This window comes from Littorina saxatilis, linkage group LG3 (assembly GCF_037325665.1).
Source record: "Littorina saxatilis isolate snail1 linkage group LG3, US_GU_Lsax_2.0, whole genome shotgun sequence".
NCBI lineage: Eukaryota > Metazoa > Mollusca > Gastropoda > Littorinimorpha > Littorinidae > Littorina > Littorina saxatilis.
The window spans coordinates 57,289,954-57,308,351 of NC_090247.1; the positions used below are offsets into that span (position 1 = coordinate 57,289,954).

Below are 18,398 nucleotides of genomic sequence, written 5' to 3' on the forward strand. Positions count from 1 at the left end.
ACAAACAAACTGAGAATTGTCATTACACAACACACACGGACACACGCGCGCACCCACGCACGCACAGACACGCACGCAATCGCGCACGCACAGACAGACACACAGACATACAACACACACACCTACACACACACACACACACACACACACACACACACACACACACACATACACTTACAAACACACGCACGCATGCACATTCCTTTTTAGTTCAGTACTCTTTCGTCCGTTGCTTGCCCGTCTGTCCTCTTCTTTTCGCAATTTCTTCTTTTCGTTTCTTTTCATTCTTGTATATTTCTTATTATTATGTGAAGCAGAAGTTAAAATGAGAGCGTTCAGTATATATTTGTCTGGTCAAGCCACCTGCCAAATCGAGTCCAGGTTCCTTTTTACATTTAGTCAAGTTTTGATTAAATGTTTTCACATAGACGGGGAATCGAGACGAGGGTCATGGTGTATGCGTGTCTGTCTGTGTGTGTGTGTGTGTGTGTGTGTGTGTGTGTGTGTGTGTGTGTGTGTGTGTGTGTGTGTGTGTGTGTGTGTGTGTGTGTGTAGAACAATACAGAGAAAACTACTGGACCGATCTTCATGAAACTTTACATGAGAGTTCCTGTGTATAATATCCCCAGATTTTATTTCTTCATTTTTTGGATATATGTCTGTGATGACGTCATATCTGGCTTTTTGTGAAAGTTGAGGCGGCACTGTCACACCCTCATTTTTCAATCAAATCAATTGATATTTTGATCAAGCCATCTTTGACAAAGCCCGGACTTTGGTGTTGCATTGCTGGGTGGCTAAAATATGTATGAATGAGTTTGGTCATTAAAAATACGAAAATTGCAAAGAAAATTACATTTTTACAAATCGATTCAATCTTTTTAAAATATTATTGTTGATCATTTTCTGATTCCAAAAACGTATAGATACGCTCTATTTGGATTAAAAACAAGGTCAGAAAATTAGGCATATGCAAATTCAGTTTGCATTAATCTTTCTTTCTTTCTTTCTTTCTTTATTTGGTGTTTAACGTCGTTTTCAACCGTTCAAGGTTATATCGCGACGGGGAAAGGGGGGAGATGGGATAGAGCCACTTGTTAATTGTTTCTTGTTCACAAAAGCACTAATCAAAAAATTGCTCCAGGGGCTTGCAACGTAGTACAATATATGATCTTACTGGGAGAATACAAGTTTCCAGTACAAAGGACTTAACATTTCTTACATACTGCTTGACTTAAATCTTTACAAACATTGACTATATTCTATACAAGAAACACTTAACAAGGGTAAAAGGAGAAACATAATCTGTTAGTCGCCTCTTACGACATGCTGGGGAGCATCGGGTAAATTCTTCCCCCTAACCCGCGGGGGGATTGCATTAATCTATTTTTGTTAATTGTGATCACAGTTTTAGAGTTAACATGACATTTCTATATATTTTCAGATAGAGAAGAAGAAGATGAAGAAGAAGGAGGAAGAAGAAGAAGACGAAGAAGAAGAAGAAGAAGAAGTAGATGATCTTAAGAAGATAGAGAATGAAAGCCTCCAAGCTGAAATGCCAGACCAAAGTTGACGTCTCTTTTTTATTTTATTATTAATTGTATGTTTGACCTATATACAATATTTTAGATATATGTATGTATTTGTAGTTGGATATGTGTCTGAAGCATGTAGTATAAACACACATTAAATACATAATGGCATGTACATGTACATTGATCAAGGTTTCCTTTTACCAAAAAGGATCTACTTCAACACAATACAGACACATATACACAAACCATGCTATTTTACAAATCACCGGTCTAAACACGTATTTACTATGTCACATCATATATGAATAAACTGCCGTCTCAACGTAACTTCTCGTTCAAAAAAGACATTCAAATCATACTGTTTACCATATTTAAATTTGCTTATGAATTAATGTAATGTGATTTATTTGCTTATTTTCAATATGATTATTTTCATTAACTTTATAACCAAATAGGACATCTCGTTCACTCAAAATAATGTTTTTGCCAATATGAATGAATATATAAATCTGAACATTTATCCAAAAATGTTCATCTTTATACAACTCAACAAAACAAATCAATAAAATCAACATCTCCACAATAATCGCATTTATTATTTTCTCTAATTTTCATTCTATTGAATAAAATACTGGTGGGATACACGTATCTTCCACTGTAATAAACGTAATCGTTCTTCTTCTGTACAAATAATATTATGTGCCAATGTCTATATCATTTTGATCACTCTGAACTTGATATTTATTTTGCCAAAAGCGTGCAGCGCAGAGCACGGTAGTTTTCGCTGTCACTATCAAGTGGCGAAAGTCGCGCGGCGTGACGGGCTGTTTTCTTGTCGTTGGTTGAGTGTTAATTTGTTCTCGCGGTCTGCTGGCTCGTGCGCACACAGCTGTTTTTATGGCCCAATATTCAAACTGCCTATTTACATTATGCTCTACTTTCTCACAAATCTGTGCATAGGGAATAAAATCATGCCCAACCCATACATCTTTAACATGCAATGCCAGCTTCAATCCATTGTTTAAAAAAAAGCGTTTTACTTCTGTACACAATGGCCGGGTTGTTAAATAGACACTCATCCAAAAAGGCATTTTGATCGCTCACAACATGCGTTTTATTTTCTAACCATATATACAAAAATGTGAATGTATCAAATTCAATCCAACAAAATCCGTAATACATACTGAGCTTTTACAACAAGCAAAATCCTTCCCCAATATGTTCAACAAAAAAGTTGGTATCGTTTTCCACTTAAAAAGAAAGTAAAAAGAAGCTTATATGACCAGTATATCCATAAATGGTTTACAGAAATTGGAACAAAAAATATGTTTTGGAATTATCGAATGTTCAAAGATATTTTTGCATGTGAAGACTACGTCACAACCCTGCCATATCAGCAATGTGTTTCAATGATGAAGTTTAGAACATTAAACAACAATTTGCCTGTACAGAAAGAACGTTATCTTAACATCCCGAGGTCAGAAAGAACTTGCACCAAATGTGTATCGCATGACATAGGTGATGAATTCCATTATTTATTTGTCTGTGATTTTTTCAAAGAAGAAAGAGCTGAGTTGTTACCACCTTACTATTGGAAAAAACCTAATGCACTTAAATTTAAAAAGTTGTTTGCTACTAAGAAAAAGAAATTGCTAAAGAATATTTTGGACTTTACTAATAGAATTTGTAACAGTTTTTCATAATTTTTTTTATTTTTTTATTTTATTTATTTATTATATTAGCATATATCATGATTGTATTGATTGTATTTATTGTTCAAAATGCCCCCATGGGTTATGGACTAATAAACTTGAACTTGACTACAAAAAACAAATCACTTTGTACATTCTTCGCCCATGTCAGCAAAAATGATTCTTGAAAATCATACATAATTATCATATTAATACCTCCTTTCGTATAATTTGAACACAATACATTCCTCTTTATTTTTTCATACGCCCTTTTGTTGGAGTGTTTTTTTCTTCCACAAAAAGCGAAAAAAAATAGTGTTCAATGTATCGAGCACCTTTTTGGTGCCACGAGAGCTTGCATCGGATAACACATTTGTGACAACAAAAAAGTCTTGAAAATACATAATTGTCCTGTAATACTCAAATTTCTTCTTTGCCAATGTTTTATTATTTGTTCTATTTTTTAATATACGGTTACTCCAATTTTCTTCAATACAAGAGGCAGGCATATGACTACTAAAGTAAAGGGCAAGAATCTTCAGCTTATTTTTAGGTTGAAAACCGAAAAGAGACTGTCTCGTTCGTTTTGGAAACTAACCATATAACCCGTTTTACTTGTATTCCTTTTTCTTCTTTTTTTTTTAATTCTCTTTTTGTGGAGTTTTTTTTTTAACATGTATATGCTGTACAAAAACATAAAACAGAAACACACTTGGACAATTACAACACACATAAGGTGGGGGGGGGGGGGGGGCAGGGCTTGGTGGTCGCAGTATCAAAAGTATGTAAAAAAAAAAAATAACCTAAGGGTTACATCAAAACATGCATATACAGGCGCCAATCCTTGTAAAATGTATCTAATGTATTATTCATAACTGCGTTATACTTTTCACAAATAAATCTTTGCTTAAGATTTCTACTAAATGTCTGAAAATGAGGGACCTTTTTGTTCATTTTGGAAATATATATGTTACAGTAAATTCATCAAACCAGTAAATTTGTAAATTTACTGAAATTTTCAGTAAATTTGTAAAGTTACTATTTCACTCAGTAAATTTACAAATTTACTGAAAAATTCAGGAAATTTACAAATTTACTGAGTTTGACACCCAGGAAATTTACAAATTTACTGAAACATTGTAAGCCTTATGCCATACACACACACACACACTTACACAACACACACACACACACACACACACACACACACACACACACACATTTTTTGACGGGAGAGAAGAATTTATTCACAAAACATCATTGTATTGAATTAAAAGAACAGACCATTTGCACACTCATTCCATAAAAAAATCATTTGTTGCGGCAAGTGAGGCTTCCATGGCATTTTGAATTGCATTTTAGTTTTGCTTTGCAGCAGGAACATTTGTTCGTTTGGCACTTTCTTGGTCCACCAGCACAATTGCATTTGGTAAAACCTTGGCCCCCTGATGCTGACTCTGCTATAATAGCAGAGCGAAGAGATACGTGTTTGTCAAGCTTCACATCTCTCATGGAGAGCAGTCTTTGAGGGCACAAATCAAATTGGTTTCGTGAATACCGCACTTTTAAAACCCCGGCCTTCACTGCTGCAGTATAAATGTCAGTTGAAATGTCTCTGTTTAAAATGACACCTAAAATATTTCTGGCATCACCTCTGCCACGATCGACCATTCGCACGGGCACTGCCACATTGTCTCCCACCTCACCGCATTTGAAGTCCACTCTACTTCTTTTTACCATTCTCTCTGCCTGAGATAACTGGCCGGAGAATGCTTCTTTTCGAACCCTTGTAACCCTCTCAACATGCGCAGTCAACATTGATGCATCGGAGGTTTGAAGTGGATCAGCTGTTGTGGTGGTTGGGTCAGCTGAAATAAGGGTGGCGTCAGCAGAGGCAGACGGTTCAGCTGAAGTCAGGGTGGTGTCAGGTGACAAGGCAGACGGTTCAGCTGAAGTCAGGGTGGCGTCAGCAGAGGCAGACGGTTCAGCTGAAGTCAAGTTTGCGTCAGCTGTAGAGTTGTCTGCAACAACTGATGATGCAGCTCTGGAAGCTGGCTGAGGCAAATCCAGTCTTGCCAAATCATCCTCTGACTCAAGATTGTCCAGGATTTCTCGTGGCAGGGTAGATGATGTCAGTCCGACGCGAGCTTCGTTTCCAAACAAGGCCGAGTATGGTGATCGCTTTATTCCTGAATGGTAGGCAGAATTCTTGTGGAATTGAACGAATTTGATACCTGCGACCCAGTCTTGGCTATTGTTGTCTGCGAGCCAAGCAACAAGCATGTCTTTAATGTCACAATTTGCCCGCTCAACTGATCCTTGGCTTTGGGGGTAATGGGGCTTGCCATGGACCATCTTTAATGAAGGCCAGAACTCCATCAGTTCTGAAATAACATTTGCCGTGAACTCGGTTCCATTATCACTTTGCAATATGACTGGAGCGCCAAGCAAAAGAAAAATGTCCAAAAGCTGGCTGGCAACTTCTGTTGGGCGTTTGCTTCTGATGGCGCGCAAGACACAGAATTTTGTTAGATGATCTTGGTAGACCATAATCCATTTGTAGCCGTTGCAACTCATTGACTGCATGTCGACTAAATCCACCTGACCTCGACAAGAAAAGTCTTTGGTGAGTATTGGCCGAACGACTACGCCTGTTGTTTTGGGTCTCGTTCTCTTCTTTTGGCATTCCAGGCACAGGGACTTGAATAGTTCAATGGCTTGCACGCTGATGTTGGCATATTTTTTCTTGATCTCCTTCATCATGCGGTCCCGACCTCCATGCCCAGTCGCGATGTGTGAAGCTCGGAGGACGTCAAATGTTTCTTCAATTGTAACGAAGTACATCGGGGTTTCCTCTGCATGCTCTCTTTTCTTGATAAGTTTTTCGACCGGTCCACACTGAAGAACTTCATACCTGTGACAACAGAAAACAAAAGTACACTCAAATGGAGAAATAATTAGAATAACTGACACAAACAGAGAAAGATGAACACACATACACACAGCTGCAGTTACACACACACACACATACACACAGAGGGAGAGGGAGAGAGAGACAGACACAGACAGAGATAGACAGAATGGAGAAAGAATTAGAATAACTGACACAAACAGAGAAAGATGAACACACACACACACACACATACACACACACAGCTGCAGTTACACACACACACATACACACAGAGGGAGAGGGAGAGAGAGACAGACACAGACAGAGATAGACAGAATGGAGAGAGAATTAGAATAACTGACACAAACAGAGATAAAGAGAAGGTGGAGGGGTGTTAGAGAGCACACACACAAACACACGCACGCAAGAAAATAAAATGGTACTTACTTTCTCAGAATATGATAGTCATGTTGATTTTTTGACTCTTTGGACACAGCTGCAGTTTTCACGTCTTGTAGCATCTTTGAGTATTCTGCCTTTCCAAACAAATTATAGCATTTGCCTGCATATTTAATTTTGAAAAGTTCCTCTGTGAATCGATTTTCCATGTTGCTTGGGCTAGCCATCCTTGTCTTCCTTGGCAGCTCAGTGTGGACTAAACTATTAAGTTGGTGAATTTACTTGTCACCGCATGTACTGAGCAGAACTCACACTGAACTCGCACAAGCTGTCAAATCTTCACAAGTCTTGTTCAGCTCACACTTACTGAAACTGTACTGAGCAGAACTCACACTGAACTGGTGTTTGGCACAAATTACTAGCACATCAAAAACTTTATCGGTGACTACATTGTTCGCAACTCCAAAAAGAACCAGCTCTTTAGAAACTTTTAAATTGTCACAATGGGTGCAGTTCGCCTTTAACCAATTTACAAATTCTATCCAAAAAGTCTGTACTTTATCACACTCCCAAAACATATGTATTTATAAGGGTTTCTTCATTTCTACCGCAAAATGTACACAATGACGTATCCACAATGTTTCGCAAAAATAGAAACCATTCTGCCAGCAGAATTCTGTACAATAATTGGTACTGGAACCATCTCAGACAAGTATCTTTTTTTTAGTTTTTTTGTGGTAGCCTCACTGGGCGAAAAGTGGCGTTTTGGCACTTTAACTTGGCATATAACATCAAACATCACGTTAATCAACTGAATTTTGTGGCATTATACCTATGCGATTCATGTCACTTTAGAAAAACTGCCGTAACGCACTAACATTCTTGAGATTTTAGTATTATGCATAACACGGTAAAACATTACCAGCTATTGTGTTTTCAGCGTAGCAATAGGGTCCGATATTTAGACGAGACAAGTATAATGCGACGAGTCGAAGACGAGTCGCATTATACTTGTTCGAGTCTAAATATCGGACCCTATTGCTACGCTGAAAACATAATAGCGATATAGCTGTTATGACCTTGATTCGTTGTTCCAAACTTACAAAATGACAGTTTTTGCGTCGATGCGTTGATCTCAGGTTTTGATAGCAGACGAACTTCTTACGCACATCATGTTCGCGCAGACATGCACACCGCTACACGCTTTCTGACTTTGGAAGAAAAACTGACTCCAAGTGCATTCGATTTCACAACACAGTTGTTGAAACAGCTTTTTAAGTTGTCAGTGTATGCTGTTTTCGATAGAAACATCGCCGCGTGGTACAGATGTGTTAACCGGAACCATGCGTCGGCCATTTTACTCAATATGCTTTTGGATATTGCGGAAAATAGCCGACTTTGGCAGCAATATGCTTTGATGATCGGGAGATACCATCCAATCACAGCCCCCGAATTCCCCCACGTGTTCATCAGAATAGCTATATCGAGTTTTGGTGTCTGCGTTTTGGACGTTTTCGCTGGGATTACGGACGGCTATTCACATCGTGTCGCAGTGAGCAAAACACCAGATAACGTCTGGAATTATGACAAGTTATTGCAGTGACTTAAACTCGAAGTTAGCTGTTGGTTTTGATGTGTTTCACTGCGTTTTCGTCTTGCTTTTGTTTCATAATGTTGCTGTTGTTGTTACTGTTGGGAGCTATACATCACATTTTTGTTCCCCGAAAAATACATTCTTGATTAATATCAGGATGCAAACCCTCCCCTTTACTTCACACACACACACACACACCACACGCACAACACACACACACACACACACACACACACACACACACACACACACACACACACACACACACACACACACACACACACAACCCCCCTTTCCTGACTCAAAAAGAGCACGCAAAACTGTGGCTGTACGTTTCGGGATGGTCATGTTGGTAGAGTTGCTTACTTAATTGGTTTGTTTGTGGGGCAGAGGTACACTTCAGTTAGCTTATTCGGCCTTCAGCCTTTATTCAGTTGAATGGATGTCCGAGTTCAGCGCAGCGTGTGTAAAGCCGCGTGACGAAACAATTAGCCGCTCGGACCAGCCGCTTCAGGGCTTATCTTCGGTCATCACAGCAGAACCCACCATCGGTTTGCCGGATGCTTACATAAAACTTTGCAAGAAGGAAAGCAGAGACTGAGTGGAAAATGTGGTTTGAAGCACTGAGGTTTCTAAATGATGCGATCGAGATTTGTGATGGTCACTGACCCGGTTCACAGTCAATCCACCAGCCCCGATTGTCAAGTTTCAGAAGCTGCTGTTTTTTTGTTTTTTTAAACTAATCGGTCTGATGAGAAATGTAAAAAAAAAAAGTCGCGTAAGGCGAAATTACTACATTTAGTCAAGCTGTGGAACTCACAGAATGAAATTGAACGTAGTCCGCCGCTAGTAAAAAAGGCAGTGAAAGTGACGAGCCTGTTTGGCGCGGTAGCGATTGCGCTGTGCTTCATAGCACGCTTTACTGTACCTCTCTTCGTTTTAACTTTCTGAGCGTGTTTTTAATCCAAACATATATCTATATGTTTTTGGAATCAGGAACCGACAAGGAATAAGATGAAAATGTTTTTAAATTGATTTCGAAAATTTTATTTTTATCATAATTTTTAATTTTTTTAATTTTCAGAGCTTGTTTTTAATCCAAACATAACATATTTATATGTTTTTGGAATCAGAAAATGATGGAAAATAAGATGAACGTAAATTTGGATCGCTTTATAAAAAAATTTTTTTTTACAATTTTCAGATTTTTAATGACCAAAGTCATTAATTAATGTTTAAGCCACCAAGCTGAAATGCAATACCGAAGTCCGGCCTTCGTCGAAGATTGCTTGGCCAAAATTTCAATCAATTTAATTGAAAAATGAGGGTGTGACAGTGCCGCCTCAACTTTTTACAAAAAGCCGGATATGACGTCATCAAAGACATTTATCGAAAAAAGAAAGTCCGGGGATATCATACCCAGGAACTCTCATGTCCAATTTCATAAAGATCGGTCAAGTAGTTTACTCTGAATCGCTCTACACACACACACGAACACACACACACACACACACACACACACACACACACACACACACACACACACACACACACACCCACACACACCCACATGCACCATGACCCTCGTCTCGATTCCCCCTCTATGTTTAAACATTTAGTCAAAACTTGACTAAATGTAAAAAAAGGAACAAACCCCAAAACAACCAATAATAAAAATAAACGACACATTGGCAATCAAACAGACGAAATTACATGAACGGAAACAGAAAATGTTACACACAAAAAGAAAAGAACATAATTTATTTGTATTAATCTAAATATAGAACGTCAATGCATTAAGTCTCCTTGAGAGTTGACACCGCAGTGTCTTTAAATATTCAGGCATATTTTTCCACAAGCACTTTGATTTTCCATTAGCCGTTGACTTTGTTGGAGGTATGTACATGTAAAATAAACGCTATCCTACCCGTGCTATACAATCACTCTAAATTAAACGATCTTGTCACAAGAAAAAAGAAAATTATCACAAAATACTTATACTCGCTTTGTTATATTACCATACCCTCTATCAGTGATGGCATCAAACGATAGTTTCAAGCATTTTACTTGGCTAAAACCTCTCTCTCTCTCTCTCTCTCTCTCTCTCTCTCTCTCTCTCTCTCTCTCTCTCTCTCTCTCTCTCTCTCTCTTTGTCAAACTGTCATGTCACGCCTAACGCGGCAGTGAACCATGACAAATGCAAGGAACTATGGCAGAGTTAACCGGAAAAGACAGAAGAGTTCTTACCCAGGAATATTTCCTTATCCTAGAACCACCCCCGCCCCCTTCCTCCTCCCCACCTTCCCCCGCCGCTCTCCACTCCTCTGTCCCCCTCCCAAACTTACAACGTTAACTTACCAACTCCCACCTCCCCCCCCTGCCCCCACTACCACTCCTCCATGATTCCTCATCTTGGCTTGTCCCCCCGTTAACTGTCTATGTTATGTTTCTGTCACGACGTCCTTACTTATGATGTCTACATGTGACAGTGGCGCGGTGGCGCAGTGGTACGCATAATCGAATCAAAGACTTGTCCTGTGTGGAAATGTCCCCAGTGTGACAGATTTATATCAGGCTTCCTTTCCCCGACAACTGGTTTACTCTGAAGCTTATTTCAACAGAACATAACCCATTTGTATTCAGACGAAACGACATTAAATTTTATTATATATTTGTTATTACACGATATTTGTTTTTGTTTGTTTGCTGTTCATTGATTGATTGATTGATTGATTTTTATTTTTGTAATTTATTAATTGATTGATTGATCGATTGATTGATCTATTTATCTATCGATTTTTTAAAACTTCAATTAGTTTTATTGCATACCTTCTACGTCTTTTTGGTAGTGCAAACTCGTTTGTGTGTGTGTGTGTGTGTGTGTGTGTGTGTGTGGTGTGTGTTTTTGTGTGTGTGTGTGTGTATGTGTGTGTGTGTTTGTGTGTGTGTGTGTGTGTATGTGTGTGTGTATGTGTGTGTGTGTTTGTGTGTGTATGTGTGTGTGTATGTGTGTGTGTGTGTGTGAATGCATGTGTTTGTGCACACACACATTTTACCAAGTGCAAACTCGTCACGGTAAAGAGGATATAGCACAAACAAGGAGCACATACATCTCAACACGTTATTGGTTAAATGTAAACTTCCTGTCACGTTTCCATTTTCTGCCTGCACTCGTTGCATTGTTGTTTATACTAATATGCATGCAGACATATGATAATAGAGACAATAAAACAATCTATGTATGTTTGTTTTAATTTTGCTGTTGTTGCTTGTTTCTTTCTTTCAATCATTCTTTATTTCTTTCGTTGTCTATTAGTCCGTTTCTTTGGGTTTTGTGTGTGTGTGTATGTGTGTGTGTGATTTAAACAGTGTTTTATTCAAATACAAGCTTACAAAGCCATAAAATGTATGTTTTAATAAAGGAGAACAACAAGATAAACTTTTTCTTTCTTCACCCGCTTCAACCAACCTAACCTCACAAGGTCACTTCAAGGCTGACACTGTCAGACACACACACACACACACACACACACACACACACACACACAAGTCCTGGGACCGAAAACTCACAAAACAAAGCTAAAAACGGAAAGCTCAGGTAGAAGCTGCCGTGTGCTTCCACATGAGGTATCATGGCGCCCGCCCTTTGCTGAGCTAAGTTCCCTCTCACAACCACAGCTCTCTTCTGTCCCGGCCCGGCCATTCCTTGCCCACAGCGCTGTCGTGCGGATTATTGCTCTGGGACTCTGCCTTCAAAATGGATGTTCTGATCCTGTGAGTCTCTGCTCCGTCCTACACCCCTAACACCAGAGATTAATTCATATCAGCGCGTGCGAGGTGAGTATACTGTGTTGATTTTACAGTTGTGGTAATAATGATTGTGTGTGTGTGTGTGTGTGTGTGTGTGCTTTTGTGACGTATTGGAAGTGGCGAAGCGTTAAAAACAATGTTTCTCAAAACAAAATACGTATAATTATACGCACCAGTTTGAAACGAGAACAAAACAAACACGATTTACTAACTAACTAACCAGGAAAGAAGAAATAAAACTAAGTATTTTTATATACATGTAACAACCGACCTATCAACCAACCAACCAACTAATTAAATAAGCAACTAACTAACTATACTAAATTAACTAACTAACGAAGGAAACGGCGGCATACTATAAACATGCACGAACGTCCGGATTATGTACACATTTCAGCTACAAAACAATCCAAGATTTTTGGTATTCTGTTCTACCTGCACTCGTGTGTAAAACTGTTTTTAATTTCTATCGGATTCATTTGAACTTAGTCCCCCGAAAGCGTCGTATGGCTGCCTAATAGGTGGGGTAAAAAAGGTCATACACGTAACTGCCGTGGGAGTTTCAGCTCATGAACGAAGAGGAAGAACAAGAACAAGAACAAGAACAAGAAGAAGAAGAAGAAGAAAAAGAGTTTAATTAATTTAGCTTTTTCTTTTTAAATTAGCACTAACAACAAAAGGAAACTGCTTAATACAAACGTTATGTTAATCGCAGACTCATGTAAGCACAGTTTACGTACACGTCTTCGTTCCGAATGAATTAAACCACAACCCAACATTTGGCGGCTCCCTTCTGAAACACAAATATTGTTCATTGCTGAATGTAATTTATCATTTCCACCAGAGCAAACATTGTTTCTCAGATTCACACGCAGAGCACGGACCCTATCTCTGAACAGTCTGCTTTTTCAAACATGAAGTACTAACTCGTATTTCTTGTATAAAAAGGAGCTTTTAATTTCATAACCATGAAATTACATCGTAAAATTAGCATGATCTTGACAAAGTTAAGTTAACCATATACATGGAAGCAAATTTCGTTTTCTTTCTGTCTTTCGTTAAATAAGTATACTCAATGTGTTACTTTCCCTCTGATTTGAAAGTCGTAAAATATACTTGGGCTTATTACGTTTATTTCGTTTTGTTGACAATAAAAACATACATGAATGCTTTCTTATATCGTCGGAAATCAGCAGCAGAAAGGTTGGTTAAAAACAACAACAACGCTGTTCTCTTTTTTGTAATAAATATGTAATATTGAGTGTGTATATTAGTCATTCTCACACAAAAATCGTCCGGTCTTGATAAGAAAGCGATAGTAACACAACACAACACAACACAACACAACACAACACAACACAACACAACACAACACAACACAACACAACACAGCACAACGCAAAGGAGCGAAACGCAACACACGCACGCACTCAAACACGCAAACGCACACACACACACACACACACACACACACACACACACACACACTAACACATACAAGCACACATACGCACAAACACACACACACATACATACACACATACACACACACACGCACGCAAACACACACGCAAACACACGCATACACACATGCAGACACACACACACGCACACACACACACACACACACACACACACACACATCCACACACACACACACACACACACACACACACACACACACACACACACACACACACACACACACACACACACACACAGAACCTTTATTGAAAATAAAAAGAACCACGAACGACAATGCTTACAAGAAAGAACTACAAATAGTCTCAAGAAAATAGACAAAACGAAAAGAGAGAAAGCTTTGTCCTTACAACCATTTGTCACACAATAAGACAAAAGAGAAACACTGACAGTCTGTTTCAGTGTGATGAAGGTGACACGTACGACATAACATGGAGTTAATTCAGCAAGAATAACACAGTGGCAACTATTGTCCAGCAAATATTAGAAAGATATCTGTCAACGTTAAACTGGGCCCAGGGTTTCAAAATGTTACGGAATTTCCCTTTGCTAGGTATTACTATACGGTATTATAAATCAAAAAACAAGAAAGGCTGGTTGTTGGAACGTTTGTTATTGAGGAAACAATACATTCACAAATGTATCGACCCAACGGTCTTTTAAGTGCACAGACAAACAATAAAGAAAACTTATCTGGCTGTTTTTTTCTTCCGCCTGCCACGAAGCCGCAAGCGAATGATTTTTTTTGTTTTTTGTATACGGTATTATGATTGCTCAAAAACCAACAAATGTGAGCCTGCATGGGAAAACCAGAGACGAGTTGCCCAGAGCGGTTCGCCACGGGTCGCTCGCAGTGCAAATGACAAAAAGCCGTTTCTTAGGGCAGTGCAGGAAAGCGCTCGCGAAGCACTCGGCGAGCGGCTTTGGTATATGCTCGCCCACCGCCCGCCGTGTTTTCCCAGATGGCGGCGGTGTTTACACTGCGATGCCGTGTAGCGTGTTTCGATCTTCTCGGCGTGGTTTTCGACGTGACCCACATAATCCACCGCTTTTCAAGGTTCAGGGACTACCCCAGCTAAATTTCCCATCATAACTACATTTTCTCTGACGATTTCACTGACCAAATCTTCTACTAAGAAGTACAACTTTTTTCATATCTCGCAGCAACCGTGCTTTCTTCGTCGCCATCGTGAAGCGATTTGCCTAGTTGTGAGCCCGTTGCATAGACCAATCCAGAGCGACCTTTCTCTGAGCGGGCTATTGTGATTCTGAGCAACGCATGGCTGGCTAAATGGGAACTGTTTTACTTTTGTACTTTTTGAAATGATATGAAACTTCAGACTTTGACAAATATTTTAGTTTTTTTTCACAGTGCTGTTTTGAAATATACAGGTGAAATCCTTTTGGGATGATGAAGTGGGATGATCAATAAAGCGATTTAGCAGTAAATCTGAAGGTTAATAATTGTATCCCTTCTCACCTATTTCCATTGTAGCCGAAAATAGCTGGCTGCGTCTTTAGCCGGGTTTACCCATGCAGGCTCACAAATATTCAAAGTATCACTTCGCTTGCGACTTCCCAGTAGCAAGCGGCCGAACATTCCATCAAGCTAAGTTTTTGTTACTATTGTTTGTCTGTGCACGTTAAAGACCGCTGGGTCGATATATTTGTGACGGTTAACGTATTGTTTTGTCAATAACAAACGTTCCAACAACTTAGCTTTCTTGGTGTTTTTTTAAATGTCAAAGTACATTAAGTCAGCGTTTAGTCTGAAATCAAACAGGTACGAAGATTAGAAGGATGTTCTTCGTCATGAAAATGGTCCAAAGCGTCAACATGATCTGGAATTTTAATGTGCGACTTAAAACGGATTGTTTTTTGTTGACAAAAAATGGATGACCAAATAAAAAAAAAGGGTAGACAGCTACCAATTAAAGGCACAGTAAGCCTCCCGTAAACCATCACAGAGCTCCCCGAGCGTCTAAATACAGTACAAGCATACTTCCATTTGAACGCTCACCGAACGGGAACATCCTGGCTGCTTTCTGTCGAGCGTGAGACATTTTCCAAGAATTTATTTTCGTAGACTTGTTCCGTTAACAACAACGGCGCCTCGTTTTTGCGCTAGACCTAACTTTTAAAATCTAAATAATAAATTGACAGCTTGTTACACAAACATTCTTTAATCATAAAAGAATTCGTTTTTCATCAAGACAAGATCAGAACAATTCGAAGTTGTGAAAGTTTAAAAAAAAGAAAAGCCCGGAAGCAGGGTCACGCAAGGGTCGTAGCAGACGACGGCCGGTTTATCAGTGCAAATCGCCGTTCCTCTCAACAGTCAAAAGCCATCGCTAGCGTTCTTGTGAACCACAGCCGTTGTTTCGTGCATAAAAAACGTGCTATTGTAGATAAGCTCACGTCGAGTCGCATTCAAATGACTAACTATGACGACTGCATTGTGAAAAGGGAAAACTGGATCACACGGGTTCACGAGGGCTCAGGGGTAAGATAAACCACGCAAAAATAAATTGTTTGAAAATTGTTCGCTCTTTACGGAGGGCACCTAGGATGTTCTCAATTGGTGAGTGTTTAAATGAAAGGGTGTTTGTACTGTGTGTAAAAGCCTGACCGTATCTGTGATGGTTTACGGGAGGCTTACTCTGCCTTTAAGACGAAAATCAATACATGGTTTTAGTTTACCCTGTTTTTGTCACGCAAACAAAAATGGCAAAAGAATCCCAAAGTATGTGAATAAAATCAAGCTAGTTATCAGGATGAAACAACAATGGTTCATTTTACGGGCCCTTCATCAACATCGCGGATGACACGAGGGATCGGAAGAACGCACAAAAGTGCGGCACAGAATGACGACATAAAACGACGGGCGCAATGGCTTGGCGGTAAGACGCCGGCCTTCAAAACGGAAGGTCGTGGGTTCGAATCCCGGCCGCGCCTGGTGGGTTAAGGTGGCGATTTTTCCGATCTCCTGGGTCAACTTATGTGCAGACCTGCTAGTGCCTTATCAGGATGAAACAACAATGGTTCACGCAAGCACAAGACTAAGTGCGCACGGAAAAGATCATGTAATCCAGTTCAGAGTTCGGTGGGTTATAGAAACACGAAAGTACCCAGCATGCATTCCTCCGAAAGCGGCGTATGGCTGCCTGAATGGCGGGGTAAAAACGGGCATGCACGTAAATATCCACTCGTGCAAAAACACGAGTGTACGTGGGAGTTTACGTCAGACGGGCGCAGTGGCGTGGTGGTAAGACGTCGGCCTCCTAATCGGGAGGTCGTGAGTTCGAATTCCGGTACGGTCGCTGCCGCCTGGTGGGTTAAGAGTGGAGATTTTTTTCGATCTCCCAGGTCAACTTATGTGCAGACCTGCTAGTGACTTAACCCCCTTCGTGTGTACACGCAAGCACAAGACCAAGTGCGCACGGAAAAAATCCTGTAATCCATGTCAGAGTTCGGTGGGTTATGGAAACACGAAAATACCCAGCATGCCTACTCAACGAAAGCGGAGTGAAGCTGACTATGCTCTCAGAGTATAGTGTGGGGAACCCAAATGGGCAAACGAGCTCACACGTAACCAGACAATTCTGGAACGCTGAAGAAAAAAGAAGGTCCAAAGCGTCCAAATGTTCTGGAATTTTAATGTGCGACTTAAAACGGACCGGCACGGTTGGCCTAGTGGTAATGGCGTCCGCCCCGTGATCGGGAGGTCGTGGGTTCGAACCCCGGCCGGGTCATACCTAAGACTTTAACATTGGCAATCTAGTGGCTGCTCCGCCTGGCGTCTGGCATTATGGGGTTAGTGCTAGGACTGGTTGGTCCGGTGTCAGAATAATGTGACTGGGTGAGACATGAAGCCTGTGCTGCGACTTCTGTCTTGTGTGTGGCGCACGTTATATGTCAAAGCAGCACCGCCCTGATATGGCCCTTCGTGGTCGGCTGGGCGTTAAGCAAACAAACAAACAAACAAACAAACAAAAAGACTTAAAACGGATTGTTTTTTGTTGATTTGGATGACCAAATAAAAAAAACGGTCATACACGTAAATATCCACTCGTGCAAAAACACGAGTGTATGTGGGAGTTTCAGCCCACGAACGCAGAAGAAGACGACATAAAACGTGGACGTCTTGTATAGATTGTTATATGGACCTACAACCGGATCTCCGCAAAATAAAAAATAAAATAATCATTCGGATGAAAAACGGACGTGTGTGCGTTTTCGCTTTTTTCACCGTGCCTTTTGCATTTCAATTTTTTTTTTTTTTTTTTAGCAAACAGGATGGCATTGTACTGTACTTCTCAGTCGAGACATGCCTACACATTTTTTTTTAAGGAATCCTGACAGGTTTTGGGCCGCCTAAATGAATCTTTAAGATTTATTTCACATGTGTCTGCACCGTTGTACATTTTTTTTCAAAATGTCATATTCATGGTATTCAATCGAGTAAGCCTTGCACTGTGTGTTTTCATGAAAGGCACATTTTAAATACTATTCATGCCGTTAAAGGTAGCGTCCTTCAAATGAAAACAGTTGGGCTCACCATCTCAGATTTGGCCAGGCTTTTAGACCATCTTCCACTTAGGCAAATACCAACATTCAACATCCTGACTGCATGCTTCTTGTACAGTGAGAATTTGCTTTAATTTGAATTCCTGGTGTGTGGTCACATAATTACAACCCCAGCCCGAACTATATAGCTGTTAGGGCGATCGGATACGGTGTTGTTGTTTTTTTGTCTGTGATATCCCTTTAACCTTTTAACACTTAATTAACCACGGCGGTTTCCTAAAGAAAACAGTAGACATATTAAACATCAGGACCATCTACGCATTGGAGACACATTCTGTTATGAAAGCTACCATTAAAAGTTCTTTTGAGGCCTGTTTAGAATAGCAGAGATACAATACTTCACAAAGCAGCTTAGCCTATGGAGGATTCCCAAATGATAACAATTCACCAATTTGGTCCACTCAGAT

At 39.9% G+C, this 18,398-nt stretch overlaps 2 protein-coding genes and 1 long non-coding RNA gene across 3 annotated transcripts in view; 2 read left to right on the top strand and 1 right to left on the bottom strand.

The window, feature by feature from the left end:
• LOC138962752 (digestive cysteine proteinase 1-like) overlaps positions 1–3,369 on the top strand; it is a 29,253-nt gene extending 25,884 nt beyond the window's left edge. Inside the window, exon 10 of the mRNA XM_070334701.1 lies at positions 1,445–3,369. Within this exon, the coding sequence (XP_070190802.1) occupies positions 1,445–1,518 (74 nt within the window). The 3' untranslated portion in view covers positions 1,519–3,369. The remainder of the gene's footprint in view (positions 1–1,444) is intronic.
• A 1,349-nt stretch (positions 3,370–4,718) lies between these two features.
• Positions 4,719–7,065, bottom strand: LOC138961251 (KRAB-A domain-containing protein 2-like). The gene is made up of 3 exons (XM_070332853.1): positions 6,567–7,065; positions 4,964–6,140; positions 4,719–4,748 (listed from the first exon to the last, which is right to left on the bottom strand). Exons 1-3 carry the CDS (start codon positions 6,743–6,745, stop codon positions 4,719–4,721), a joined length of 1,386 nt encoding a protein of 461 aa, XP_070188954.1. The 5' UTR covers positions 6,746–7,065.
• A 4,659-nt stretch (positions 7,066–11,724) lies between these two features.
• Positions 11,725–18,398, top strand: part of LOC138960976 (uncharacterized) — a 17,328-nt gene continuing 10,654 nt past the window's right edge. The window contains exon 1 of the long non-coding RNA XR_011454105.1: positions 11,725–11,949. This is a non-coding gene — a long non-coding RNA (uncharacterized lncRNA). The remainder of the gene's footprint in view (positions 11,950–18,398) is intronic.

Excerpts from the sequence above, each read along its gene's own strand:
- LOC138961251 (XM_070332853.1), bottom strand. The coding sequence starts at position 6,745 with ATGGCTAGCCCAAGCAACATGGAAAATCGATTCACAGAGGAACTTTTC. Across the intron at positions 6,141-6,566 it reads GACTATCATATTCTGAGAAA|GTATGAAGTTCTTCAGTGTG; the intron begins GTAAGTACCATT and ends CTGTTGTCACAG. Across the intron at positions 4,749-4,963 it reads TATCTCAGGCAGAGAGAATG|ACTGCTCTCCATGAGAGATG; the intron begins GTAAAAAGAAGT and ends GTGCCCTCAAAG.